At 39.3% G+C, this 23,599-nt stretch overlaps 1 protein-coding gene across 1 annotated transcript in view; it reads left to right on the top strand.

Annotated features, from left to right (window-relative positions):
- The window catches only part of Cntn3 (contactin 3), a 225,978-nt gene that overhangs the window by 72,245 nt on the left and 130,134 nt on the right, over positions 1-23,599 (top strand). The window contains exon 4 of the mRNA XM_071605959.1: positions 7,536-7,631. Within this exon, the coding sequence (XP_071462060.1) occupies positions 7,536-7,631 (96 nt within the window). The remainder of the gene's footprint in view (positions 1-7,535; positions 7,632-23,599) is intronic.

Genomic DNA, 23,599 nt, shown 5'->3' with positions numbered 1-23,599 from the left:
ACTTGGTGATGTCACTGTTTTTAACTTTAGCTGTATGGGGAGGTGCACAATTATAACACATTCTGGTTTTAGTTTGTATTTTCCTGATGCCTGACAACATTGGGAATCTTCATACACGTGTGTCCTCTACAGTGAAATATCTGTTCACATCTTTTGTTCATTTTCTAATTGTGTAGAATGTTTTACATGGTTGAGTTTTTTTAAATCAACCTTTTATTGGTACATTGTAATTATACATAATATGGGGCTTCATTGTGATATCTTCATACTTGCACATACTATAATTTGTTCAGTTTTCCCCAAGAGCCTCTCTTTTCCCTTCTCTCTTCCCTTCCTCTTCCCTCCCCCCATTCCTATCCCCTTTTCCTCTACTCTACTGGTTTTCTTCCTATTTTCAAAGACATATCCTTTTGTGTAACAGAGGCCTATAGTATTTTTGAAAGCATTTGAATGACTCTGTATTCTTTTTCCTTTATTTTAAGACTACTTTACATGACATATATTTGTTCTATTTTAAGACTTATTTACTTGAAAGATTAGGTATCTTATTTCTTCACATGGAAAACATTCATGGAGACCTGATATGTACGTGTGAGGTAAAACCTGTAGCAGTAGCACATTTTTGTTTTGTTCTGTATAGAAACATGAAAAATGCAGTATGCAGTTGTCAAACAGAGCTGTTAATATAGTGGAGTCTTTTATGATAAGATGATGTGACATTTTATACAAATATGAAAACCAACAGGCTGTTCCTTATCCATGAACATTGTACATTGAGGAGGATACATCATATGGTATTAAAACATATGACATCTGAAAGTTGCTAGGAAAATTTTCAAAATGTATTGACTGAGATCAAAATACCTCAAAGGATGCACCATGCTGCCTTAGCACGCAGAGTGCTTTGAACCAAAGGACATTGGAAGGGCCTCAGAAGCAGGGTCTCTCTAACCTTCTTTTGACTTCCTGTCTCCTGCCCCATTTTTGTCCCCTGAAGTGAGTCAAAGAAACCACAATTCCTCTTCCCCAAGGCTGTGCATGTGAATTAGAAGTCCTCTCCCCCAAACCAGCCATGAAACCTAGAGTTGCTACTCTCTCACCTTCTCCTTGGGGACCCTCATTTTAGGGAGACTTTCCCCCATACCAGGGAGAAATTTTGTTACATGGAGATACCAAGGAATATCAAAAACAAACAAACAAACAAAATGAAAAACCAGGCCTTGATGGATCTCCCGAGTTTATTACCTTTTTTAAAAAATATTTACTTTTTAGTTGTAGTTGAACACAATATCTTTATTTCATTTATTTATTTATTTATTTATTTTTGTGTGCTTGGTGCTGAGGATTGAACCCAGGGCCTTGCACATAATAGGTGAGCACTCTACCGCTGAGCCATAGCCCCAGACCCGAGTTTATTAACTTTTGATAATGCCAGTGTTATCCAATCATTTCTACATGGCTGTCCATTTTTCATTGAACCTAAGAGTAAAAGTACATAGTTCTCTCTGGGGATTTATGTCTCTATGTAATGTTTTTATTAGTGTATCATCAGTATATGTAGTATACATATGTGTTGTTTCATTTTTACGTTATCATGATTGCATGAAATAAAATCTGGAATGGCATTAAATTAAAAGCCACACAACAAAGAAAATGAAAGTAAAGGGAGCCTACAGGAATGGAGAAGGTCTTCACCAGCTGCTTCTCTGACGGGGAATTAATATCCAGAATATATGAGGAACTCAAAAACTTAGCACCAAAAATAAAAAGGACTCCAATCAATATATAGGCAAAAGAATTAAGGAGACACTTCTCAAAAGAAAGGATGCAAATTGGCTAACAAATATATAAAAAATAAATGCTCAATATGTCTATCAATCAGGGAAATCTAAGTCAAAACTACATTGAGATTTCATCTCACTCTAGTTAGAAGGACAGTTATTAAGAATATAAATAATAAATGCTGGCAAAGATGTGAAAGGAAATGTATACTCATACATTGTTGATGGGACTACCAAAACTACTTTAGAAAACAGTACGGAGGTTCCTTAAAAGACTGGAAATAGAGTCACCATGTGACCCCGCTGTCTCACTCCTTGGTAATTATCCATAAGAATTGAAGTCACTACACTATAGCAACACAGCTGCATCAATGTTTATAATAGCACAATTCACAATAGCAAAGCCATGGAACCAGCCCAGGTTGCCTACAGGTAGATGAATGGATTAAGGAAATGTGGTTTATATTCACAATAGAGTCTTACTCAGCCATAACAAAAGAAAGTGAAATTGTGGCATTTGCTGGGGAGTGAAGGGAACTGGAGAACATTATGCTAAGTGAAATAAGACAGACTTAGAGACTCAAAGGGCAAATGTTTTCTGTCACATGCTGAAGCTAGACCAAAATAAGGGAAAAAATTGGGTGGGGCGATTCCCTGAATATAGAAGGGTTATCAGTGGAGTAGAGGAAGAGGATTGAGGGGAAGGAAGGATGGATAGGAAAAGAGAGGAACCATGGAATGGAACTGATGAGATTATGCTACGTGCATTTATGACCATGCCATGGTGGGTTTCACTATGGAGTTTTGAGAGGCCTCACTTATTTTAGATATTCTTTCTTTATTGAACAGCTGTTTTTTAAACATTTTCTCCCAATCTGTAGCTTGCTTTTCGTCCTCTTCATGTGGAGTTTCACTAAGCAAATGCCTTTAGTTTTGTTGAGATCCAGTTTACTAATTTTTGTTTTTGTAAGCCATCATTTGGTGTCACATTGAAAAACTCTGCCAGTTTCTAAATGCCAAAGACGTTCTATATTATTCTCTAAAATCCTGTAAAAGTTCTGTGCTTCCATATTTTACATTGCAGTTCATGATCAATATTGAGTTAATTTGTGTTTCTAAGTGACATTTAGGTCAAAGTTCATTTTTTTTTTTAAACTGCAATTGTGCAGTTTCTTCTGCAACATTTATGACAGGCTGCCCTTCTATCAAAATTACTTTGTAGCTTTTCAAAAATAAGTTTGACAAGTTTGTTTAGGTTTATGTCTGCATTTTGTGTCTTGTTGTAAAAATCTACATATCTCTCTGTCTACCAATGCCACCCTGTCTTGATTTCTGTAGCTGTGTGAGAAGCCTTAATGTCAGGCAGAGTGGGTCTTTCCACTGCATTCTTCTGAGTCAGGATACTTTTTAGCTACTATAGTTTCTATGGCATTTACTTTTTACAAATTAATCTCATAATGAGCTTGTGTGTGTACAAAATACGTTTTTTAAAAAGCAACTTGCTTGGATTTTAATAGGAATTACATTAAAGCATGTCTAACTTGAGGTGACTTGGCAGCTATGCAGAGTTTAATAATGTATAAATATGTCTTTCCACATCTGTTGTAGTCAGCTTGTACATCACTGTGACCAAAATACTTTACGAGAGAGACACAAAGGATGAAGAGCCCAAAGGATGAAGTACCCTTCCAGGGCACACCCACAGTGACCCTCCTCCTCCCACTGCACCCCACCTGCCTATAGTCACCCCAGTCAGTCCATTCAAACCAAGATGGACTGATGAGGTCACAGCACTCCCAGTTCAATCATTTTACCTACAAACAATTCTGCATGAATACAGGAGCATTGGGGGACACCTCAAATCCAAACGATGACAATTTGTTTAGTCCTCTGTGGTGGTGGTGGTGGTGTTTTTTCCTTTCTTTTTATCAGCATGTTGTCCATTTTAGTATGATGATCCTTTGCTTGTTTTATTATTTGCATAAATAAGTATTTTTCTTGGAACAAGTATGATTTTGAATTTTAAATTTTGATTTCTGAATATTCATTGTTAACATATAGAAATTATATATCCTGTGACTTACTTAATTTAGAACTATGAGGTGTTTTTTTTTTCCTCAAATTTCTTCAGGTTTTCTATTTAGACCATCATGCCATCTTAGATGAGAGTAGTTAATTCTTTCCAAGCTGCATGCTTTGTTTGCTCCACTTGCCCTATTATCACAGTGGTTATAGCTTCTAAAACTACATGTTGACAAGTGGCCAGAATGGGCATCCTCATTGTTTCTGGTATTAGGAGAAAACTTTTCATTCTTTTGCTATTAAATATGATGGTAGTTGTAGTTCATTGTAGATGCTATTTATCGAGTTTGTTTGTTTTCAAATTCTGCATAATTAGAGTTTTCAGGATAATGGCAGTACTTGCCGTAATTGATAAGGCATAGAGAAAACTTTGAGAAGTTTCTAGCCAGTAAATACCTTTTCATTTAAATTTTTTATTAGTGCATCGTAGTTAGATGATGTGGAGTTTCTACATACATGGAGTATAATTGACTCCACTTCAGTCCCTGGTGCTACCCGGCTCCCTCATCTCCTCCCTCCTCCTGTTCCCCTTCCTCTACTCTACAGGTCTTCCATCTATTCATTTATTTATAGTTTTTCATGAAATTATTGCAGAACTCTTTCTGATACAATTCTGTCAAATTTTGACCATTTACAGGTTGGTTTTCATTCAAGTTACACATCTAATTTGCCCGTAGGGATGGTTTGAAACTTTTTAGATACTTACTATGTCTTTCCCTCACGGTCCCAGGTGTTTCAACAAAAGTGGCAAAATCTTTATATACATTGACTAGGACATATGTGTCCCTTTGTGTCTCTGCTTTGCACTGAGAAAATACGTGCAAACCACTTATTTGGTGAAGGAAAAGCATCTAGAATGTGTAAAATCCCTCAAAACTAAATAGTGACAATACAAGCAAACATGCTATCCAAGTGAAAGGTGAGCACATGATGTGAGTAGCTGTTTGTGGCAGAGGGTACTTGGCTGGAACAAAAGCACATGAACTGATGTTCAGCGGCATCAGCAGCCAAGGAAATACAGATTAAAACTTGAGTTACCACCGCACTCTCCTGACACCTTTGCCCTCCATTCCCCTGCCAACCCCTGCTCTTCCAAGCATCTTTCACTCCTGGTTAAGTGTCCATCCCTCTGGGAACTGAGCCCCATTGCAGCAGGTGCCATTTAAAATACAGTTCTTGGCTCAAGTCTGCCTCTAGCCAGGCAGGGCTCTCCTTGCAGGGAGCCCCCGTTGACACCTTGAAAACCTGGCACCCAGTAGGCTGAAGTTCAGTGGGCTTAGTAAAGGCCTGTTTAATAAGTGACATTTTTTCTTTCTGTCCTCAGTGCTCAGCTGGTGCTTAACAAACAGATTGCCCATCTCAGAGGCAATTTCATACATTGCAAAAAATTTGAGGTAGAGTCTAATGTACTTAATCTGGATTGACCCTCATATGTCTTAATGGAAAACCACAAAATGATATTTGGTATGGGTTATGGTGCAGCTGATGAGCTTATTAAAATTCATATCTCTGGATTTAACTCCCAAGCACCCTAACCCACTATTTTTGAGTGATTTTTGGATACTTGCATTTTTTAATAAGAATTGTACATAATAATTATGCAGGTGATCTGTGGACCATGCTTTGAGAAAAAATAAGATGTCAGGAGATGCTGCTATATAGAAAAAACAAATCCACTGTAATCACAGTGCTTTGCAGTCAACAAAGCCCTGCTAGGCATGTTGGAACCACTGTAATTAGTTTTCTTTGCCATACTTGATGTTGATGTCTTATGGGGCTGGCTGTATCAGGTGTCCTAAACAATCTACCTTGGCCTCTCATGTATCAGTATAGTGTTTAGACCAGTGACAGATCTGTGCCATTCAATATTTGTCCCTAGGCAAAAGATATTTACCTTTTGAGGAAACATTCTTGGTTTATCTAGAACTTTTTCCCCCCACATTCTATCTGAAATCCATGATTGCAAACTTTCGCAATGTGAAATTCCATAGCAGTAGGCAATGAGGATTTGGGCAGGAAAAAAAAGCAATGAGGATACATATTCAGTTGCAAGCAAAGTAATCTTTGGAAATTAGTTTTTCATGAATAGACTAGCTTCTTACATGATAGGCTCCCTTAGTTTACCCTTATGGAACATTCTAACAGTCCAAGTCTTCAATTCCAACTCAGTTTTTCTTCATGAGCCTCTGTGTTTTAAGAATGTTGTGTTTCAGTTATAGATTTAAGATGATTTCATGCTGTGGTGTCATATCACTTCTTCAGGTAACCTCTGATTAAAGTAAATACTCTCCTTACTTCTTTTCTGGGCACCCTTAGGAGTTTTGCTGAATTGCTGTACTCCATGATTATGACCTAGCAATTTAATACTATTTTTTTCCATACCCAATATATTGGAATGCATAGGCCTTCTTATTTCCCTGTGATGTGCTGATTTATGGTGCGTAGATATTTATAGATCTCCAGATTGTGGTTTTATCCATTTGGAGATAATTAGTTTGCTTTTTTACCCTCTTCAAAGAAAATTCAAAGTTCTCCAAGTTGTATTCTAAAATGCATGCCATGCCTTTCTTGGTGTGGCCACCACTTAGGCAGTTCATATCAAACCTTAAGAGCTACGAGTAAATATGTTCTTTCACAAATTGACAGAGCAGTGGTTCCAATATAGCAAGTGACATCATAGAATACCTTAACTGTTTTAATTTACAAGTATTCTTTTTTTAAATTGGAGTTTGGAGAAATGGTAAAGCTTTCTTCCTTTTTCCCCCATAGACTTAAACTTTTTTAAAATGAGGAAATAGAATTTCTCTCTCTGTAATTTAAGATGGAAAGTATGAATCAGTATTTGCTGTCCTGGATTATCATTGGGAGAAATTCAATGTTTTCTAAAAAATGACCACTGTTAAATAAAAATAGTATTCGCATTTGATTGTTATTTTTTTAAAAATTTTATTAAACACTTGAAAAAAAATCACTGGGGATAATAAAAAGAGTTCATATTATAACTATAAATAAAAATGATTATGTGGATCAAATTCACTGTTATACTTTGAGTTATTTTCCAGTGAGATATATCTTTCACAAAACCCTCCAGGACATGCAACAGAGAGGGCATGCACCCCAAAACTGAACATTTTAAGATCTCTTTGTAAATAACAATGACAATAGGTAGAATAAAGTTTACCTGGACTGCTTATGATCCAGTATTTCAGGGATAATTTGGACAAATTCAAGACAAATTCAGGAATAATTTGGTCATTGTGACAAGATGAAGCCAAAATTCTTCCTGGCCTGGTGGGTCACTAAGCAGATGTGGAAATCTTAGTCTATATATTGTTGGGGGAGGATACTTCATTTCTTCCCTTGAATTGTGTTCTCATTTTCACCTGTACTTTGCTTTTTGGATGGTGGGCACTGTCTTGATGCTAACCCAGTATGTGAGCTTGGTGGCTGTATATTCATAGTGAGTTCCTGGTTTCCTAGAAGCCATAATAAAGAAATCAAAATCCTGTTTTTCCTCCTGAAGGCAAATATTCTCCTCTAGAGGCTCCCGGGAAGAGGCTTCAAAATTGTTTTCCAAAAGACAGGAACATCTTGGAATGAAAAATTGAATTTTCTTTTCTTTTTTTTCCCTGAAATTCAGTTTTTTTGTTTGTTTGTTTGTTTTCGAATCAGATCTTGAAAATTTTAAAACCAAAATGAGAAGTGCAGTGTCAGTGCGCGAAGGCCAGGGCGTCGTCCTTCTCTGCGGGCCCCCGCCACACTCGGGTGGTAAGTAGCGCCCTGCTTCTGCTTTTGTTATTTGCTAAGTTTCAGGGCAAGGCCTGCAGCAGCCACAGTGTTATTGCTTCTGTAAATTACCCTGAGAAACCTGCTAACCCAAGCCTTAGATTCTGTCAACTGAGTAAGAATGTGAGACAGTCTACAAAAGATAGTCGATCCAGAGAAGTTTATAAACTCAATTTACACATCCTAACAGGCAGGGTCTCAAAGGCACGAGAGATCAAATCCATTTTGATTATCCAACAGTGCTGAATAATACTTTATTCTTGCACCATTATTATTATTAGCTTTAGACCATGATGCGGATTGAAGTTTTTACTAGCGATCATCCTCCTTCCCTCCCTCACACACATATTCATGCAACAAACACAGAGGACGGCACCAATCACAGAGTATGTGCCTTGTATCTCTGATATCTGTATTATGTACACATAAGTATGATATATGTGTGCACATTCACATCATTTTCATTGGACTGCTAGAACTGCAAATTTTATGCTACATTGGTATAAATTGAAGTAACACTGGTCTAAAGGACATTGATATAAATTGAAATGTATTGCTAGAAATTCAGAAGCTAAACAGCATCTCTACCCAGGGTGAAAATGAACTTTAGCACATATGAAAATAATTTAATTAGCTCCCCAGTATGTGCCTGGAGTGCTGGTTTGATTTTCCTCTCCTGCTTACTGTTGTGAACATGGTCACTTGTGGGAACAAAGAGGGCATTATTAATGTATAAATCACTGTTCTCCGAGAAATAAACACATTCTGTTATTGAGAGGATGAGAATCACAGAGAGATGAGTAAGTCAGGGAAGATCATTCTGACCAAAGATGAGACTGAGAAAAACCTTCTTCATGGTGAAGCTTATTCAAGTGGAAGTACTATGGATTTTATTCTATTTTGTTTATCGATTTTGATCTTAAACTCTCCTCCTAATTATACACACATCTCCCATCTTCATTAACTGGCCATGTAAAATCTGTGGGCTGATTGGAGTCTGCGGGTTGGGGCTCAGGTAACAGGATTTCCACCATGTTGGCTGGCATGGGTCTCAGCTTCTCTAGTCCACAATAGTAGTATAGGCTTTTCCAGAATTCTTGAGGGTCCAGAACAGCTTTAACTTTGAGGTAAGCATAGGGTCTTTTGATGGCAGATAAATGTAACTGGGGCCAAGAAATTGGGGAGGTTACTGGCTCACATAACTGGACTGCTCAGGTGGCCTCAGGTAGCTCTGTATGTATGGTGTACAAAGATCTGTGCCACCCAAAGGACTTGCTGCTGTGCTGTGGCGGGCAGTGGTGGGCAGTGATGGCCTATAGCTCTTAGCCATACAGAGCCACTCGCCTGTGGTCACCCCTTCAGCTGGCATCTGATAACTCAATAAGGGGAATGTGACAGGTCAGCCATTTTTGACTGATGCTAGGAAATTCTGATGGCAAATATTCAATTCACCCCTCCTGTATGATGGCCAAGTCTCTGATGGACCACATCACAATTCAGTTTCTTTGCCTCCTCCATTCTGCTTCTGCATGCTCCCATTCTCAGGTTTCATCATTGATTAAAAGCTTTTCTTCCAAATTCTTTTCAAGCATCTGCTCTTGAGAGTCCAATGTGCTAGACCCAGGGTCCACCCAATCCCACATACTATTTTTGTTCTCTGCTCTTCTTTCTCTGTGTTCAATACTTTCTTATGTGCATTTCTTCTGGAGACAAAGGTGGCACCTGGCTACTGCAGTCTCTTCCCATCCTTAATACTGATGACCCTAATGAACAAGATGTTTCTCAGTGGCTCCTGAGACTCATCGATTGAGCCTTCTCCATGGGGTCATCCATGCAGCTGAGGAACAGATGGGTTCCACCTACTAGTGAGCATTAGAATGAGAAAAAAAAGCAGTTTCTAGTAGAAAAGAACCATTTTATTTTTGAGAAAAGAGAGAGGGAGATATGGTAGATAGAAATAAAGATGACTAGAGTGACACCTAGAAAGTATCAAAATAATTTAAAATTATATTGATCCAAAGCATCAGAAAATAATAGCTGGATAATCTTTTCCATGGAGAGTTTTAGAAACATTGACCCAATTTAAGCCTCTGGCTGAGTGATCTTAGTTCAATAAGTTTATGATTGTATATACCCATTGTTACAAAAGGAAGGAGCTTTTGTTGGACTAAGCATGTGCAGAGTGAATAGTGAATGTTTTTTGAAAAGCTGTTGGATGAATCATGATGCAAAAGAAGAATCTTTTCTAATGTTACCAAACTGGAAAATGTTGGTCAAGCCCAGCTCTCCTATGTAATGGCATCCTGATTTACCTCCGCCTTTAGAGGTTCCACATGGCTGTCTGTTCACTTTTAAAGCACTTGCATGGGGTGACTGTGGAAGTCTACTTAGATGATGGGTAGAAACGGAAAGACATCTTCCCAGATGTGACATATTCACCCTTAAGAACTTGGAACATGCAAGAGAGAACCAGTAGCATAAGCCCAAAGCATTCCTTCCCCCAAGCTAGATTGTACAGGAAAAGTACCAAGGCTTTAGGGGTAGATTTAGATGCAAAAAAATGTGATTCTCATTGATCCAATCTCCCTCATGCTGAATGCTCACAGTTTGTATCCAAGGTCATTACACATTGTCTTATGGGCAACTGGAGGACAGGCCTATGTCAGCAGTTGCTTTGTATAATTACACAAAGCTCATTTATTACTGGCAGTCAGTAAATATCAATTGAACAGTGAATGCACTCATGAAATGAATAAATGCATCCTCTTTTAGATTTGGACAGTTATAAATGCTTTGTTGAAAATCTACAGGAAACTCCATTTCCCAAGGTATCGGCATCTAGCAACCAAAATGCCCTGGGTGCCAACTGGACAGGTAAAGGCACATTGAGATCAAAGTGAGTTCTCTTCCTAGCAGCTGGAATCGCCGTGCTTCATCCCTGCAAGAATGACTCTGGGACTTTCAGAAGGCAAGGTTTGAGTCGGGTTGGGAGCTCCTGTGGTGGAGTCTCCGGGGTTTATCAATTCAGGCAAGGAAAGCTTTCAGAGAGCTCGTGCCTTGCTGGGGTTCACTGGGTTCTCTCCTCACAAACTCCCACAGCCCCTGCAGGACATGCTCTGACTCTTCTGTCTTGGCCATTTTGTGTTATCTTTAGTTACTCCATGCTCCTTCGTTTCTCTGTGGTCCCTTCTGTATGGTTAAAAATGTTTCAACTTGTTATTGTGATTCCTAAAGACGTGGCCATATTTTATTCATCTGTCATATTTCATGTTCGAGTGGCCTAACTGAGTAAGCATGGGTGATGGTGGTGGTGGTGGTGACGATGAGGATCACAAGAGTAATACCACTGCTCTGTCTCTGAGTGCTGCGTAGATCTAAGAAGTGTGCTAGTCCTCTGTGGAAATGATCTTCTAGTGAGATTCGTTAAAAGAATACAGAGGACCAGGATGAGTACCAATCTAAGGTTATCTGGAAGCTCAGTTCTGGAGGTGTCAAGGCAGTGAGCCCTCAGACAAGGATAATGCCTTGATCCTAAATTTCCTGCTCAGGAATGATTTATGAGACAGGAGATCAGGTCTCAGCTCAAAGCCTCCCCACTTTTGCTTAGGGCTGCAATATGGGGGTTTGCAAAGTGAAGCTCAGAACAGGAAGTAGACTCCAGTGGAACACAGAGCTGTGAGTAGGTGAAACTAGAAGCTTGATGATCAGCTCCTGACCAGGACTGTTTCTAGTATGGAAGCTCTGAACTATCCCTGTAGCTATTTTCTAAGCGATGAGGCAAGAAAAGTCCTCAGAAAAGCAACCCTATCCCAAGTTATTGGTGTCTGTCTTTTCACACTGGAGACAGCAGAGTGAACAATTTCACTTTAATACTAAGCCCATTGTTTGCAGAAGCACTTGAGACATCACATTCACAGAACTGTCCCCTGAATTCAACCAAAGCTTAACTCTGGCATGCTCTGGCCCACTGCTCCTGAGATGTTCATTACAAATGAATTGACTCAGGGCTTGATCCAATGCAGGTTTGAGTAAGCGGGTCTGAGGTGGTGTCTGAGATCCTTTATTTCTAACAGACTGTCCTGGGAAGCTGACACTCCTGGTCCACAGGCACTCCGAGAAGCAAGACCCTAACCTGCCTGTTCTGTTTTGTGAAGCCCATAATGATTTTCCTGTAACCTTCCTCTGCCCTCTCAGCCTTTTTTCTTCCTTGGCTCTTTTCTCAGCCTTTACACTAAACAACATGTGGCGTATCAGGACCAAAATACAGTCTTCACTGAGGGTGTCATCCCACTGCCCCCTGACCCCTCAAGCTTGGCACACATTCTCAAGATGCTCTCCATCCTGATTTACTTCCTTGTTTGGTGATGTCCCAGGTGTCCATCCCACTTGTATATTTTTATCATCTCCTAAAAATCATATCTTTTTTTTTTCCTTTCTAAGTCCCAGGGCTAAAGGGATACAGATGCTCTTTTAATGATGGCTCCAAAGTCCCAAATATAAAAGGGATCATGATTTTAACCCACAGCTAGGTATGATATGAAAGCAAACACAGTCTCCAACTTGGGTTTGGCTTAGGTATCATAGACTACATAAAACTTTGTCAAAAACTGATATTCGGATTTTGAAATTAAATTGCACAACACTAACAGGTAGAGATGAGATTCGCCAACAGTTTGGTGTTTTTCTTTCTCAAAAAGCTGGGATTTCTCCAATATCCCTGTGGTCATGCTTCTGCTTTCATAGTCACAATGAGATGGAAATACCAAGATATAAAGAAACAGTGGTGCTGGGCGCTGTGGCGCATACCTGTCATCTCTGCTCCTCAGAAGATGAAGACACGAGGATCACAAGTTGGAGGCCAATCTGAGCAACTTAGGGAGACCCTGTCTCAAAATAAAAACAAAAAAGGCCTAGGGGTTCAGCTCATTGGCGAAGCACTTGCCTAGCATTCAGAGCTGTGGAATTTCTTTGAAAGGCATAAAGGAACACGGTTTCATGTGCTACACAGCTTCCAGTTATGAACGATGTCATATATGCTACACAGCTTTCTTCTACCCCCACCACATTCTGCCAGCTCCGTGCAGGGAACACTTGAGGGGTTGTGAGGGTCCCACATGAGAAAGGTATCTCTCATTTGGGGATTTAGAAGTTGTGGGGTTAGAACCAACAATGGAGATTTTTGTTTGTGTTTGGTTTTAGTTTTGTATTTCCAGCAACATGATCTATAAGAACTACTGCTACACTATTTAGTAATAGATAGCAGTGACTGCTTTTTTTTTTTTTTTGCATTGAGTTCTAGTTTTCTTTCTATTATTAGCTATAGTAAAATTGTATTAAAATCTCTTCTCTTGGTGAAATAAATCTGTAACTTTCTTTTTCTTGAAAAGAAGAAGAGAAAAAAAAAGAATCAGCAGTTTTTTCCTTAAATATATTAGGGAGATAGACATAGAAAGAGCCTAAATAAGTATCCCAAAGTAGGGAACTTGTATACATTATTCAAATTCTATTAAATATTGGATGCAGATAATTTATAAAAATCAGCAGTAACCTGGGCTACTTTACAAATCAAGAGCAGTCTCAATCTATCTGATGCCATAAAAGGAAAACTTATTTCATGGTAGGAGAAATTTGGGAATCTTTCCTTGGTGTCTGCAGATAGTGCATTCACAGCTGATTGTCCCTGAGAGGATTTTCATCTGCCATTCATTCTGTCATGTTTTTCTGCCACTTCCTATTCATCCTCAACTCTGCAAGAGGAAATGGTATTCCAAAATTATTTGGGAAACCAGGACTTGACAAACCAGAAATAAGGAACTGGATACAGATTACCTGTAGTGTAATTATTAATTCAGTTACCAATAGTGTGAAAACTGTCAATTAGTGTACTTACAGTGCAATTCCTGATAGCATCACAAAATCATTAGAAATTCAAATGCATGAGAAAAATTATCCTATTATAAAAAAGGTCACAAGACTAATTCATGGTCACCTCATAATGAATACTAATTAGAGGAATTCATAGGTTAATCAAGTTATTCTATACACACATTTTAATAAAGAGTTGTATTTTACCCAGTGATGGTTGGTAAAATGTATTCAGAGGAGAGGATACGCTCTGCTTTGAAGACTGCCCTTGAGTTTAATCAACAAGCCACTTTGGTGCCTGAGCCAGTTTCCCACATCTGTGCTACATGCATCTTCTTGAAAATTCAGCCCTGTACCCTGCCATCTGCCTACAACCACATCACCCTCAGTATGTGAAAAGAAGAACGTGAGATGTCAAACAGCAGGTAGTGGAGGTTGGAGTCCCTCGATGCTAAAAATTGCTTTGTAAATCCTGGTGTGACCGAGGTGAAAACTGTTAGCAACATAAGCAGATGGCATGGGATTTACACCCTCTCTACCAACATCTTTATTATTATTTTATTATTTTTCCCCCAAGATGAAGAGACTAAAAAAAACAGAAGTCATCTCAGATGGCTTAGATGGGACCAAATAAGAATTTTCATGTCTGTAAAAAATGTTTCCAGTAGCTGGAGACCTACAGGGCAGTGAGGTATTTGCCTAGTGTTAAATGTGATTATGAATCCAAACAATAACATCCTAGAATAGTGTAATGTATAATTTTGACATCACCTAGTATTAGGAGAACTCAGTTTTCCTTGAACTACACTTCCCTACATTTTGCTTGGAATCCACTCAAAGTTACAGTGGAAGTTCTTTTCAAACTTTTTTTTTTTTTTAATATCAGGGACTGAACCCAGAGGAACTTAACCACTAAGCCACATCCCTAGCTGGCCTTTTTTGAGACAGGGTCTTTTTAAGTTGCTTAAGGCCTTGCTAACTTGCTGAGGCTGACTTTGAAGTCATGATCCTCCTGCCTCTGCCTCTGCCTCCCAGGCTGCTGGGATTACAGGCATGTGCCACTGCACCTGCCACCTTTTCAAACTTCTGAAGTTAAGGATATATACTGTGTTCCCAAGCAGAATGACCTTCATGACTCCCATTGCACTTGCCTTAGTGGACAAGGATGGACTCTTTCTCCAAGAACCCAGTGGCTTCCATCTCCACAAAGCAGAATGCCCACAAGTGATAGCATAGCATCTCTCATACATCCATACTGTTAAGATGATATAAAGAAGTAGGTGATTGGTAAGTATTATGGTTTAGACATGAAATGTCCCCAGAAGCTCATGTGTAAGACAATGCAAGGGAGTTCAGAGGTGAAATTATTGGGTTATGAGAGCCTTAACCTAATAAGTTCATTAATTCACTGATATGAATTAATTGGGTGGTGACCATAGGCAGGTGGGGTGTGGCTGGATGAGGCTGGTCACTAAGGGTGTGCCTTTGAAGTATGTATTTTGTCTATGGTGAATGGAGTTCACTCCACTTCCTAATTGCCATTTCCTGAGCCTGAGTAGCTTTCCTCCACCTGGCCCTTCAGCCATGATGTTGTACCTTACCTTGGACCCAGAACTATGGAGTTGGCTGATCATCAACAGAAACCATGAGCCAGTTGTCCTGTTCTAATTGTTCTTATCAGGTCTTTTGGTCACAGCTGCAAAAACTAAAACTGTAGGTTATGGAGGAATTAGCATCTATATCTCAAGGCATTGTTTCTATTATATTGCTTCTAACTAGGAGTTAATTTAACAGGCCATGGCAGAACTAGAGAATCCATCTATAGACTGAATAAACAATGTATCACAATTGCAAAACTGTATTTTGAATATATGTCAATGCTTATGTAATTGTTAACGTTTTTTAGAGTCTAAAATATTAGTGGATTAATAGTGCATTGAGACACATATGTTCTGAATCAATTGTGCATAAACATCAGGCACTATTGTATAGATGACCAGGATATGTTTAGGTCTCTGAAAGAAGTGGTCATTGTAATGGATAATCCTAATGGATGCTCAGCTACTTCATAGTGGAGAATGAAGGTGAATAATCCTGAGTTTCTCAAATTGCTGGAATGTGGAAACCGTGAATTAAAAATACTCATCTTGCCTGTCTCCCTGCCTGCCTTCTCTCCATCTGTCTATTCATCCATCACTCTGTCCTTCCATCTATCCATTCATTTTATTCATGCATTAATTTGTTCATGCAGCCAATAAATAACCCCTGATGTGTGGAAGGTGTTGTGCATCTTACCATCATAAATATGACCCTTCACTTGGATAAGCTTGATGTTAAATAGAGAGAAAACCTGAGAGCATTGCTGTGATAAACTTTATAGGAATATTTTCAAATCAGTGTTTGTTGAGTTTCATCAAAAACCATTCCCCAAGTGAAAAACTGAGCTGACTTTACTGTAAATTGAAAGGTAATTAGGAGATTCCCTATTTGTAGGGACTTCTGCCTCTCTAGGGAACAGGACAGGTGTTTGCTGTTAACTAACCCAGTAGCTCTGGAATGATAATAATAGGTGCAATTATTTAGTGGTACTGGATTTATGCAAGGAGAGAAAAAGCACTCTCATTCTGTGTTGACCAGCTGAGGTTCAGGACAGTGCTGTGATTCCTGCAAACTCACAAAGCACCAGATGTGGTCTTCAGATCTAGGTCCATTGCTTTGTGATGAAAAATATGAACTATTTTATTATGCTCAAGTCTTAAGTTTTGCAATTTTTTTTAAGTTACACATTTTTCACCCTCTAGAACTGGACCCTTCAAATCTTCCTGATGATATAACTAAAACATTTTTAAGCGTTATTCACCACACACACACACACACACCACACACACACACACACACACCATAGATGTTATCAGCAGAGCTATTACACTTGAATTCCAATCTTGAACCTAGCATTATTACCTGTGGAATTTGAGGCAGGTAGCCTAAACTCTGTATCTGTTTCTTTCTGTAATGGGGGAAGGCCATAGCACCTAGCCTTCTGCTATCTTTGAGAGAATTTAAGAAGGTAATTCATGTGAATTGTTTGAAATACCTGGTTTATCTACATAGATAGAAATATACTGCAAGTTTAGATATATTTACCCTTTGGAAGGGCACAAATTAAAACTATATAGAAGTAAATCTATAAAGATTCTCTTCCTGCCTGAACCTCAGGGGACTGTCTTGCCTGGAAATGTTTTACCACTTTGGAAAACATGATTCTAGCAAATGGCTGGGTTCTCTGCTTCTTGGATTATCTGTGGTTGAGGGTGAAGACTTGATTGCTTTGTAACACGACAGTTATGTTCAGAGATGGAGGAAAGGGCTGCCTTTGAGGTGTCCAAACTGTGGGAGCATCAGTGACGGACCCTCCCTGGGGCTCCCTCGTCACAGGCACAGGCAGAGCCTGCAGGTACCCTGCTTCATCTGACTTCCACTGATTGGCCCAAGGGATATACCTGCCACAAGCTGGGCCAATCAGATGTTTTCTCCAGGGAACTTGGTACTTGACTTGAGAATCTGTAATCTTGAATTGGGGAACTCTAAGCTGTTCCTTCTTATCACGTGCAGTAGGCAGCTGGGAAAGCTGTTGTTCAGGGAGCAGAGATGGAGTCCTGCCTTCCTGCGTCCAGATATTGCAATCCCGCCTTTACTTAAGCTTCTGTTTCTTGCAAGCAAAGGTTTATATCTTCTGCAATGGGCATTATGATTACGGCTACACCAGTGTGTGTGTGTGTGTGTGTGTGTGTGTGTGTGTGTACATGTAGTGTGTGTTTAGTAATGAAACCAAGCTATGGAGAATAGGAAGAAAAAAAGTCACAAAAGCTACACATTTGACAGCTGCCCCATGGGCTATCCCAGCATCCTTTTTTTGATTAAAGTCGGCATTGAACACATCACACATAGCCCTGGAGAGAGTCGGGGTCATGGAAGACAATTTGAAGAAACTATGGATTCATTCACTACTGCTCACACTTTAAGTCCATGGGTGAACTTCTCCCGAAGATCAGAGATGCCACCAGCCATTCCTCACATATTTTTATCCCAGTAGCCATGCTTCAGGCTTTTTCTTCCCAATCCACTCTCAGATGCCCTAAATGGTCTGCCATGGTATGATGAGAAAATCATTTTCTCCCACTTGAAAGACAGCAGAGTACTCCTTCCTCTTATTCCATCCACCCCCAGACAAAAGTCAGACAGAGCCTTAAGCCCATCAAGAAAATTACATGTGGAAGCTTGGGAGTTTAAATTCATGCAACAGAGACAGAGCTTCAGCAAGCATTTACTTTAAAGTGGCAGAGCTTGACGGATGTTTTCTCCTCTAGGTAAAAATTAGATTGTGAATTTAGTGCAAATCAGATCTGGTAAAGGCTTTGTTTTCTGACACCCTCCAGAAAAAAAAAAAAAAAAAAAAAAGAAAGAAAGAAAAAACGAGGATGATTATTCATTGTTTATCATCAGGCAGAAAAACATGGTAGTATCACCACTAATTGGAGCCTAAAAATTAATCTGTGCACTAACAAAGAGAAGAGCAAAAGTGTTGGTTGCTTTGTTCTCAAACTATGTACATGTGCACTTTGTGTTTTAAGTAAGATAACACCAGCGGCTGAAACCAAGAAACCTGAAAATGTGTGCAGCTCACTCACACCGAGTGCTGTTTCTCGCTCAGGTCAGTTCAAGTTGAGTGTTTCTGACCATAAGACTGTAGCTCCTTTCACTTTGCTCTTCTACTGGGACACATAACTTCCAAGATTGATTTTTCTGACTCCATCAAGCTGGCAGAGGGAAAAGGGTGAGCTGTGGTTTTTATGGAGTAGGCTTGGCGGCCACATATCACCCAAGTACCCTCAAATGTCCTTGTTGTGGACACAGGACCGGACACCTCTCTTGGATAGATTTGCAAAGCTTCTGAGCACCTCAGGCTCTGCTTGGCATCTCTCCCAAGGATGGTGTGAATTTGTTGATTGTGGTTGTCACTGTTATTGGGTGTTGCATCCCAAGGGGGTGTGGCTATGTAGAGTTAAACCCAATTTAATCTAGTAGGACTGGAGTTTCAAAATCGATCCCCTTCCTTGTTGGACCCAGATTTTATTTACTACATGGTTTTCTTATTAAGTTTAGCACGTTGGACTTGAAATGATACCAGGATTTAAACGTTCTCAACTGTAAAGGGGGTCGTGTGCATGGTGCGTTTTTCAGTGAGATTCCAAGAATCTGTTTCTAAACCTACTGTGACCTTGTCCCTGGTCACAAGTTCCCATCTGAGAGCCAAAGATGTGAGGAAATGGAATCCACCCTGTGCCAAGGGGGCAGTGGAAACTTGTTGGCAGAATACATCTCTGCCACTGTGATGTAGATCTGTGCTTTTATAAATAAGCCCTTTGGGAACCAAATAAACACATGACATTGTCCTGTGCCTTAAGGCCAGTGCTTTGCAATCTCTGTCAGCCATTTTACCAAGTGGAGTTGGAGCACTTTTGTAAAATTTAGATTGCACTGTCCTGCTCCCAGAGATTCCAACTCCACAGAGTGGCAGCTTTCCTGGGAATCTACTTCTTTATTCCTGATCCAGGGGGTTTGTGATTCCGGTGCTCTTTGAGTCTCACTTTATCTTTAAGTCATACATATTTGAATGTTTGAAAGGATAGAGATATATGCTGGAGCAAGTGTAAGATTCCAAGTATTTTAGTGGGTGAATTTTATTAAATGGGACATTTTAAACTCAAAAAGGGGAATAGATTCTTGGTTTATACAGAACAGTGATGCTCACTGATCGACAAGCTGGGTGGTCCCTATCTCAGCAGCACTTTTTCTTCATGAACCCTACTGCCTTGCAAAGCAGAGGAGCAGCGTAGCTGGTGTTCCTAGCTGCACATCACAGGGCACCCTGACTCTCTTCCCCCTTCCCAGGTGTGGAGCAGGGGTGGGCACCCTGCATTTGCTGTGTTTGTGGATGCTCACAGTTACCCCTCTTGGCACCTGGGTAAGTTTGCCTAGATTTTGATCCTCGCAGGTCCTGCTTGGCACCTTGTGCAGGAGTACTTGAATTTGTTTATTGTGGTTGTTGTGTGTCTGTGTCTGAGTGTTGAATCCTAGGGGGGTACAGGGGGAGTCTCTTTCTAGAGTAAACCCCAGATTAATCTTATAGAAATGAGTTTCAAAATTGGTAATAACTTTTCTGGTTAGACTCATCTTTTATTTGCAATGTGTTTTTCTGCATTAAAATTAGTAAGTTGGACATTGAAATAAATAGCAGTATTTAAAGGTAAGAAACTATAAAGGGGGTCATGTGTGCAGCTTTCAGGGAGACTTCCAGACTGTCTCTGAACTGATTCACAGAGCTTGTGCGGTAGTCAGCTCTCTAGTTTCAGAGTCTGCAGGGCCAGCCGAATGATTCAAATGAATGGGGAAGGCGGTTTTGAGGCTTGGGCAATTATTTTTCTGGCAACATAGCTGACTCTCTTGAACAGCATCATTTACTTTACTTGCATTAAAAAAAAATAGAAAATGCAGTTCTTATTTGAATTCATTAAGTTTTTTGTCACACATATTTCCCATTTCCAGGCCACAATTCTTACCATGGCTTTATTCCTAATATCCCTTTAAGTTAAGTTCATTAGACACAGACACACTTTGCCCATTAACCACAGAGACACATTTTCCACCATTTATATGAAATTTGCTCTGTATCTGTCAACATTTACTAGGTTATGTTGCAGTAACAAATGACTCTAAAGCCTCAGTGTTTCATGATAATGAAGGTTCTTTCATGTTCTTGTAGCCTTGAGGAACTGTTTTCCATGTGACATCTTTGTTTTGGAAACAAGTTGTTTCTAATGAGGACATACTATTTAAATGACACAGAGAAAATTCAATGTTTTATTCTATTCACAAATATATAATTTACCCATATCAAATGTAAGATATATAATTTATGTATGACACATAATACATATTTTATATATATTATATAATTCACATGTAATCTCTCTCTCTCTCTCTATATATAGATTACATGTGTGTACATATATATGTGAGCTTATACATGTATATATGTGTATAATTATATGTCTGTAATTCTCTACCTCATTCCATTTACAGAACAAATATTATGGCCAGTGCTAACCAAATGAGCCAAAACCCATCCTGTCATACATAGAGAAGAACAAAAAATAATTCTTAATAGTACCATGATTTATCATGTTCTCTCATTTTTTTTCTGCTCTGAACTTTGTACTCATCTGTGAGTTCTCCCCCATTTGATAGAGATCTAGAAACAATAGCTAGTTTATCATATTGTACCTTTACCAAGAAGAAAACATTGAAATAATTACAATATGTTATAATGATAAATGGCACCCTCCCCCAGCCTGGGAAAGACGATGGTCCCCTGCATGCCACACTCAAGGAGTGCAGGTGATGCTCGGCCCCCACTGATGATTGCCACAGAGAAAGTACCTTGTACAGTTTCAAAAGAAAATCTGTGTCAGCAAAATTTTCAAAGTTCTTTTCAAGGATATTCAAGTAATGCAAATTAAAAAAAAAAAAATTGAATAAGCCCCACTCCTACCATAATCCAAGGGAACACAAATCTTAGAGACAGGGTATGATCTGTAGTCTTTAAAAATCCACCTTTATTAGGTTCAGCAGTACATAAAATGATTCCAAACAAGGCTAATTAAAGCAGCTCCTCATGGGCTCTTGGAGGCCTGCAGCATTTCAAAGTAGCATCTCCATTCTGGAGTTTTCCATATTTGCTTTACATACTTTTCTGAGGTAATTAAGCATCTCCCCTTCTTATCTAGTTTGCATTATTGCCTTTCTTTAGCAAATGTTTTATGTCCCCAATGTGAGGCAAACCAGTCAGCTAAACACAGCAGAGTCGCAGGTGTATAATGAGTGAGTCCATTAAATATACACCCCAACTCGGGAATGCTGGGGATTGATATTATCTGGAAAGAGGTAAACCTCAAAAATGAATGACAGGTGTCAGCTAAAGCCCATTCTAGTGAAAATGCCCCCAAGAAAAGCACAATAAGTAGGACAGTACTGAATCCTTCTGTTGCAGCTACAAGTAAACTACTGGTTTTCCCAAATGCCCATTTTTATGTAAATATGGAAAGTTTGAGGGTCTCTTACCCCTTTTTGTTACAAACTCTGTGTTTTTAGTGACATTGTCATACTAGGAAATATTACACTTTTGTAGCACACTCCTCTTACTGCTTTTAAATTTCCTTTTGAATTCTTTCGCAGCATGCCGCAGGCCTTCTGTACCATCACTCATTTACTGATTGCATTGCATAAACCAGTAAGCTTACTGCCTCCCGGACAGGACTCTCGGATGGGCGGGTTGATACATTAGATACAATTAGTAAACATTAAGTCTCTGCTGCCAGCACAAGCTTCCCATTTTCTCTTGTGGATTTGTGGTTGTATCAAAGTGTTATCTTCAGAGTCCACTCTCACACTAAGTGGCATTTTCAGTGTGTTCCTGTGCAGTGGTTTTAAGCATAATAGAAAAGTATTTTTAAGAAATGCTTTCATAAATGTGGAGGAAAGCAAATGAAAGCAACATTTGCTACCAGAGTCCTTTAATCCTAACTTCACATGCGAAGAGGAGGACTCTAGCACACAGCATTTCCCAAACTTACTTGAGAAGAGAGCCCTGTGTTCAGGGAACATCCCACAGGACCAAATATTCTGAGATGCTCCCTTTAGGAAATGTTGACCTTGCTTAAAGTTGGATATACTCCCTACTGAGTGCTCTGTTGAAGAATGTTGTTTAGGAATGGCTTTGTATACAGCCTTCTAATAGCTACAACTTCCTCTTCAAATATGTAAATGCATTTCCATATGAATATTCATTAAAGATGAAATCCTGTACTGACACATTGCAAAGAGAAAGAAAAGATGGATGGAAAGAAGGAAGGAGGGAGGAAGGGAGGCAAAGAAAGAAGGGAGATCAGAGACCAGGAGGGAGGAAAGGAGGGTTCTCTCTTCTTACTTTTTCTTTGAGCAAATGAGGTATTGGCCTGAATTTGTTCAGAGTCAGCCTGGCTGTAGACTTCTTGATATTTAGTGGGTAGTTTCTTCATTATATCAGTATGAAATCTGGGGGGGGAAATTAAAGGTTTGCTTTGACTAGTTAATATACTTCTGGCATTTTGTAAATTCAATTAATTATGTGTAGATGACATGACATCTGTTCTAGTCATAACAACAGGCTGCTGTTTTCTGGTAGGGGAACCAATCCATCCATCATTTATAATCACTGATCTTCAGATGAAGGGGGACCCATTCTGGCTGGTGCCAGTAGCCATGCGTGTTTTTAACTCTATTGCCAAAACATATAGCCTTCCACAAACCTCTGAAGAAGGTCTATTCTGTTTCCACTTGAGATAGGAAATGACACCTGAAGTGGTGATAGATGTAGACCTTAAGCAGTGTTTTCAATCATTATAACCTTTAAGCACTGCTAACCTCCCCCAGGAATCTTTGCCCTTTTCTCTCTGTGTTATGTTTTTTGACAGCTCTGAGAGAGAACAGCTCTACCTGACATCTGGTGTAAACATGAAATGTTAATTCTTGGCACACACTTAATATTACCAACCACTTAAGATACTCATGTGATATATTTTGTTTTTCCCAAGGCAGCAACACAGATTTTGTATGAGTTTTCTTAATCCAGTACTAGAAATCTATGAAAGTTATTTTGGGGTCTGTAGCTGGAGTTTTGAGTCTCAGATTTATTGTCTTAAGTTAGAAGTAGGCAGATTATGAAACATCCTGAGCCACACATGAATGGATTTTGTTCTCGGCAATAGATAATCAATCAAATTGTGGACTATTAGAAAAAGGTAGAGATGCCTAAGGAGGGGCATAACACCCAGAGGGGACAGCTGAGATACTCTGCATCTTTCTAGGCATTTAGGAGGAGCAATATTCCCTCTGTAAAGGCAGTGTTCATCCTGCATTCCACAGAAGGTGTTAAAGAATTCACCACTTCTTTTGATTCCTGGTGAGGTATATTGAAAATACATACT

This window comes from Marmota flaviventris, chromosome 20 (genome assembly GCF_047511675.1).
Source record: "Marmota flaviventris isolate mMarFla1 chromosome 20, mMarFla1.hap1, whole genome shotgun sequence".
NCBI classification, from domain to species: Eukaryota; Metazoa; Chordata; class Mammalia; order Rodentia; family Sciuridae; genus Marmota; species Marmota flaviventris.
This window is presented reverse-complemented; position numbering and strand designations above follow the sequence as displayed.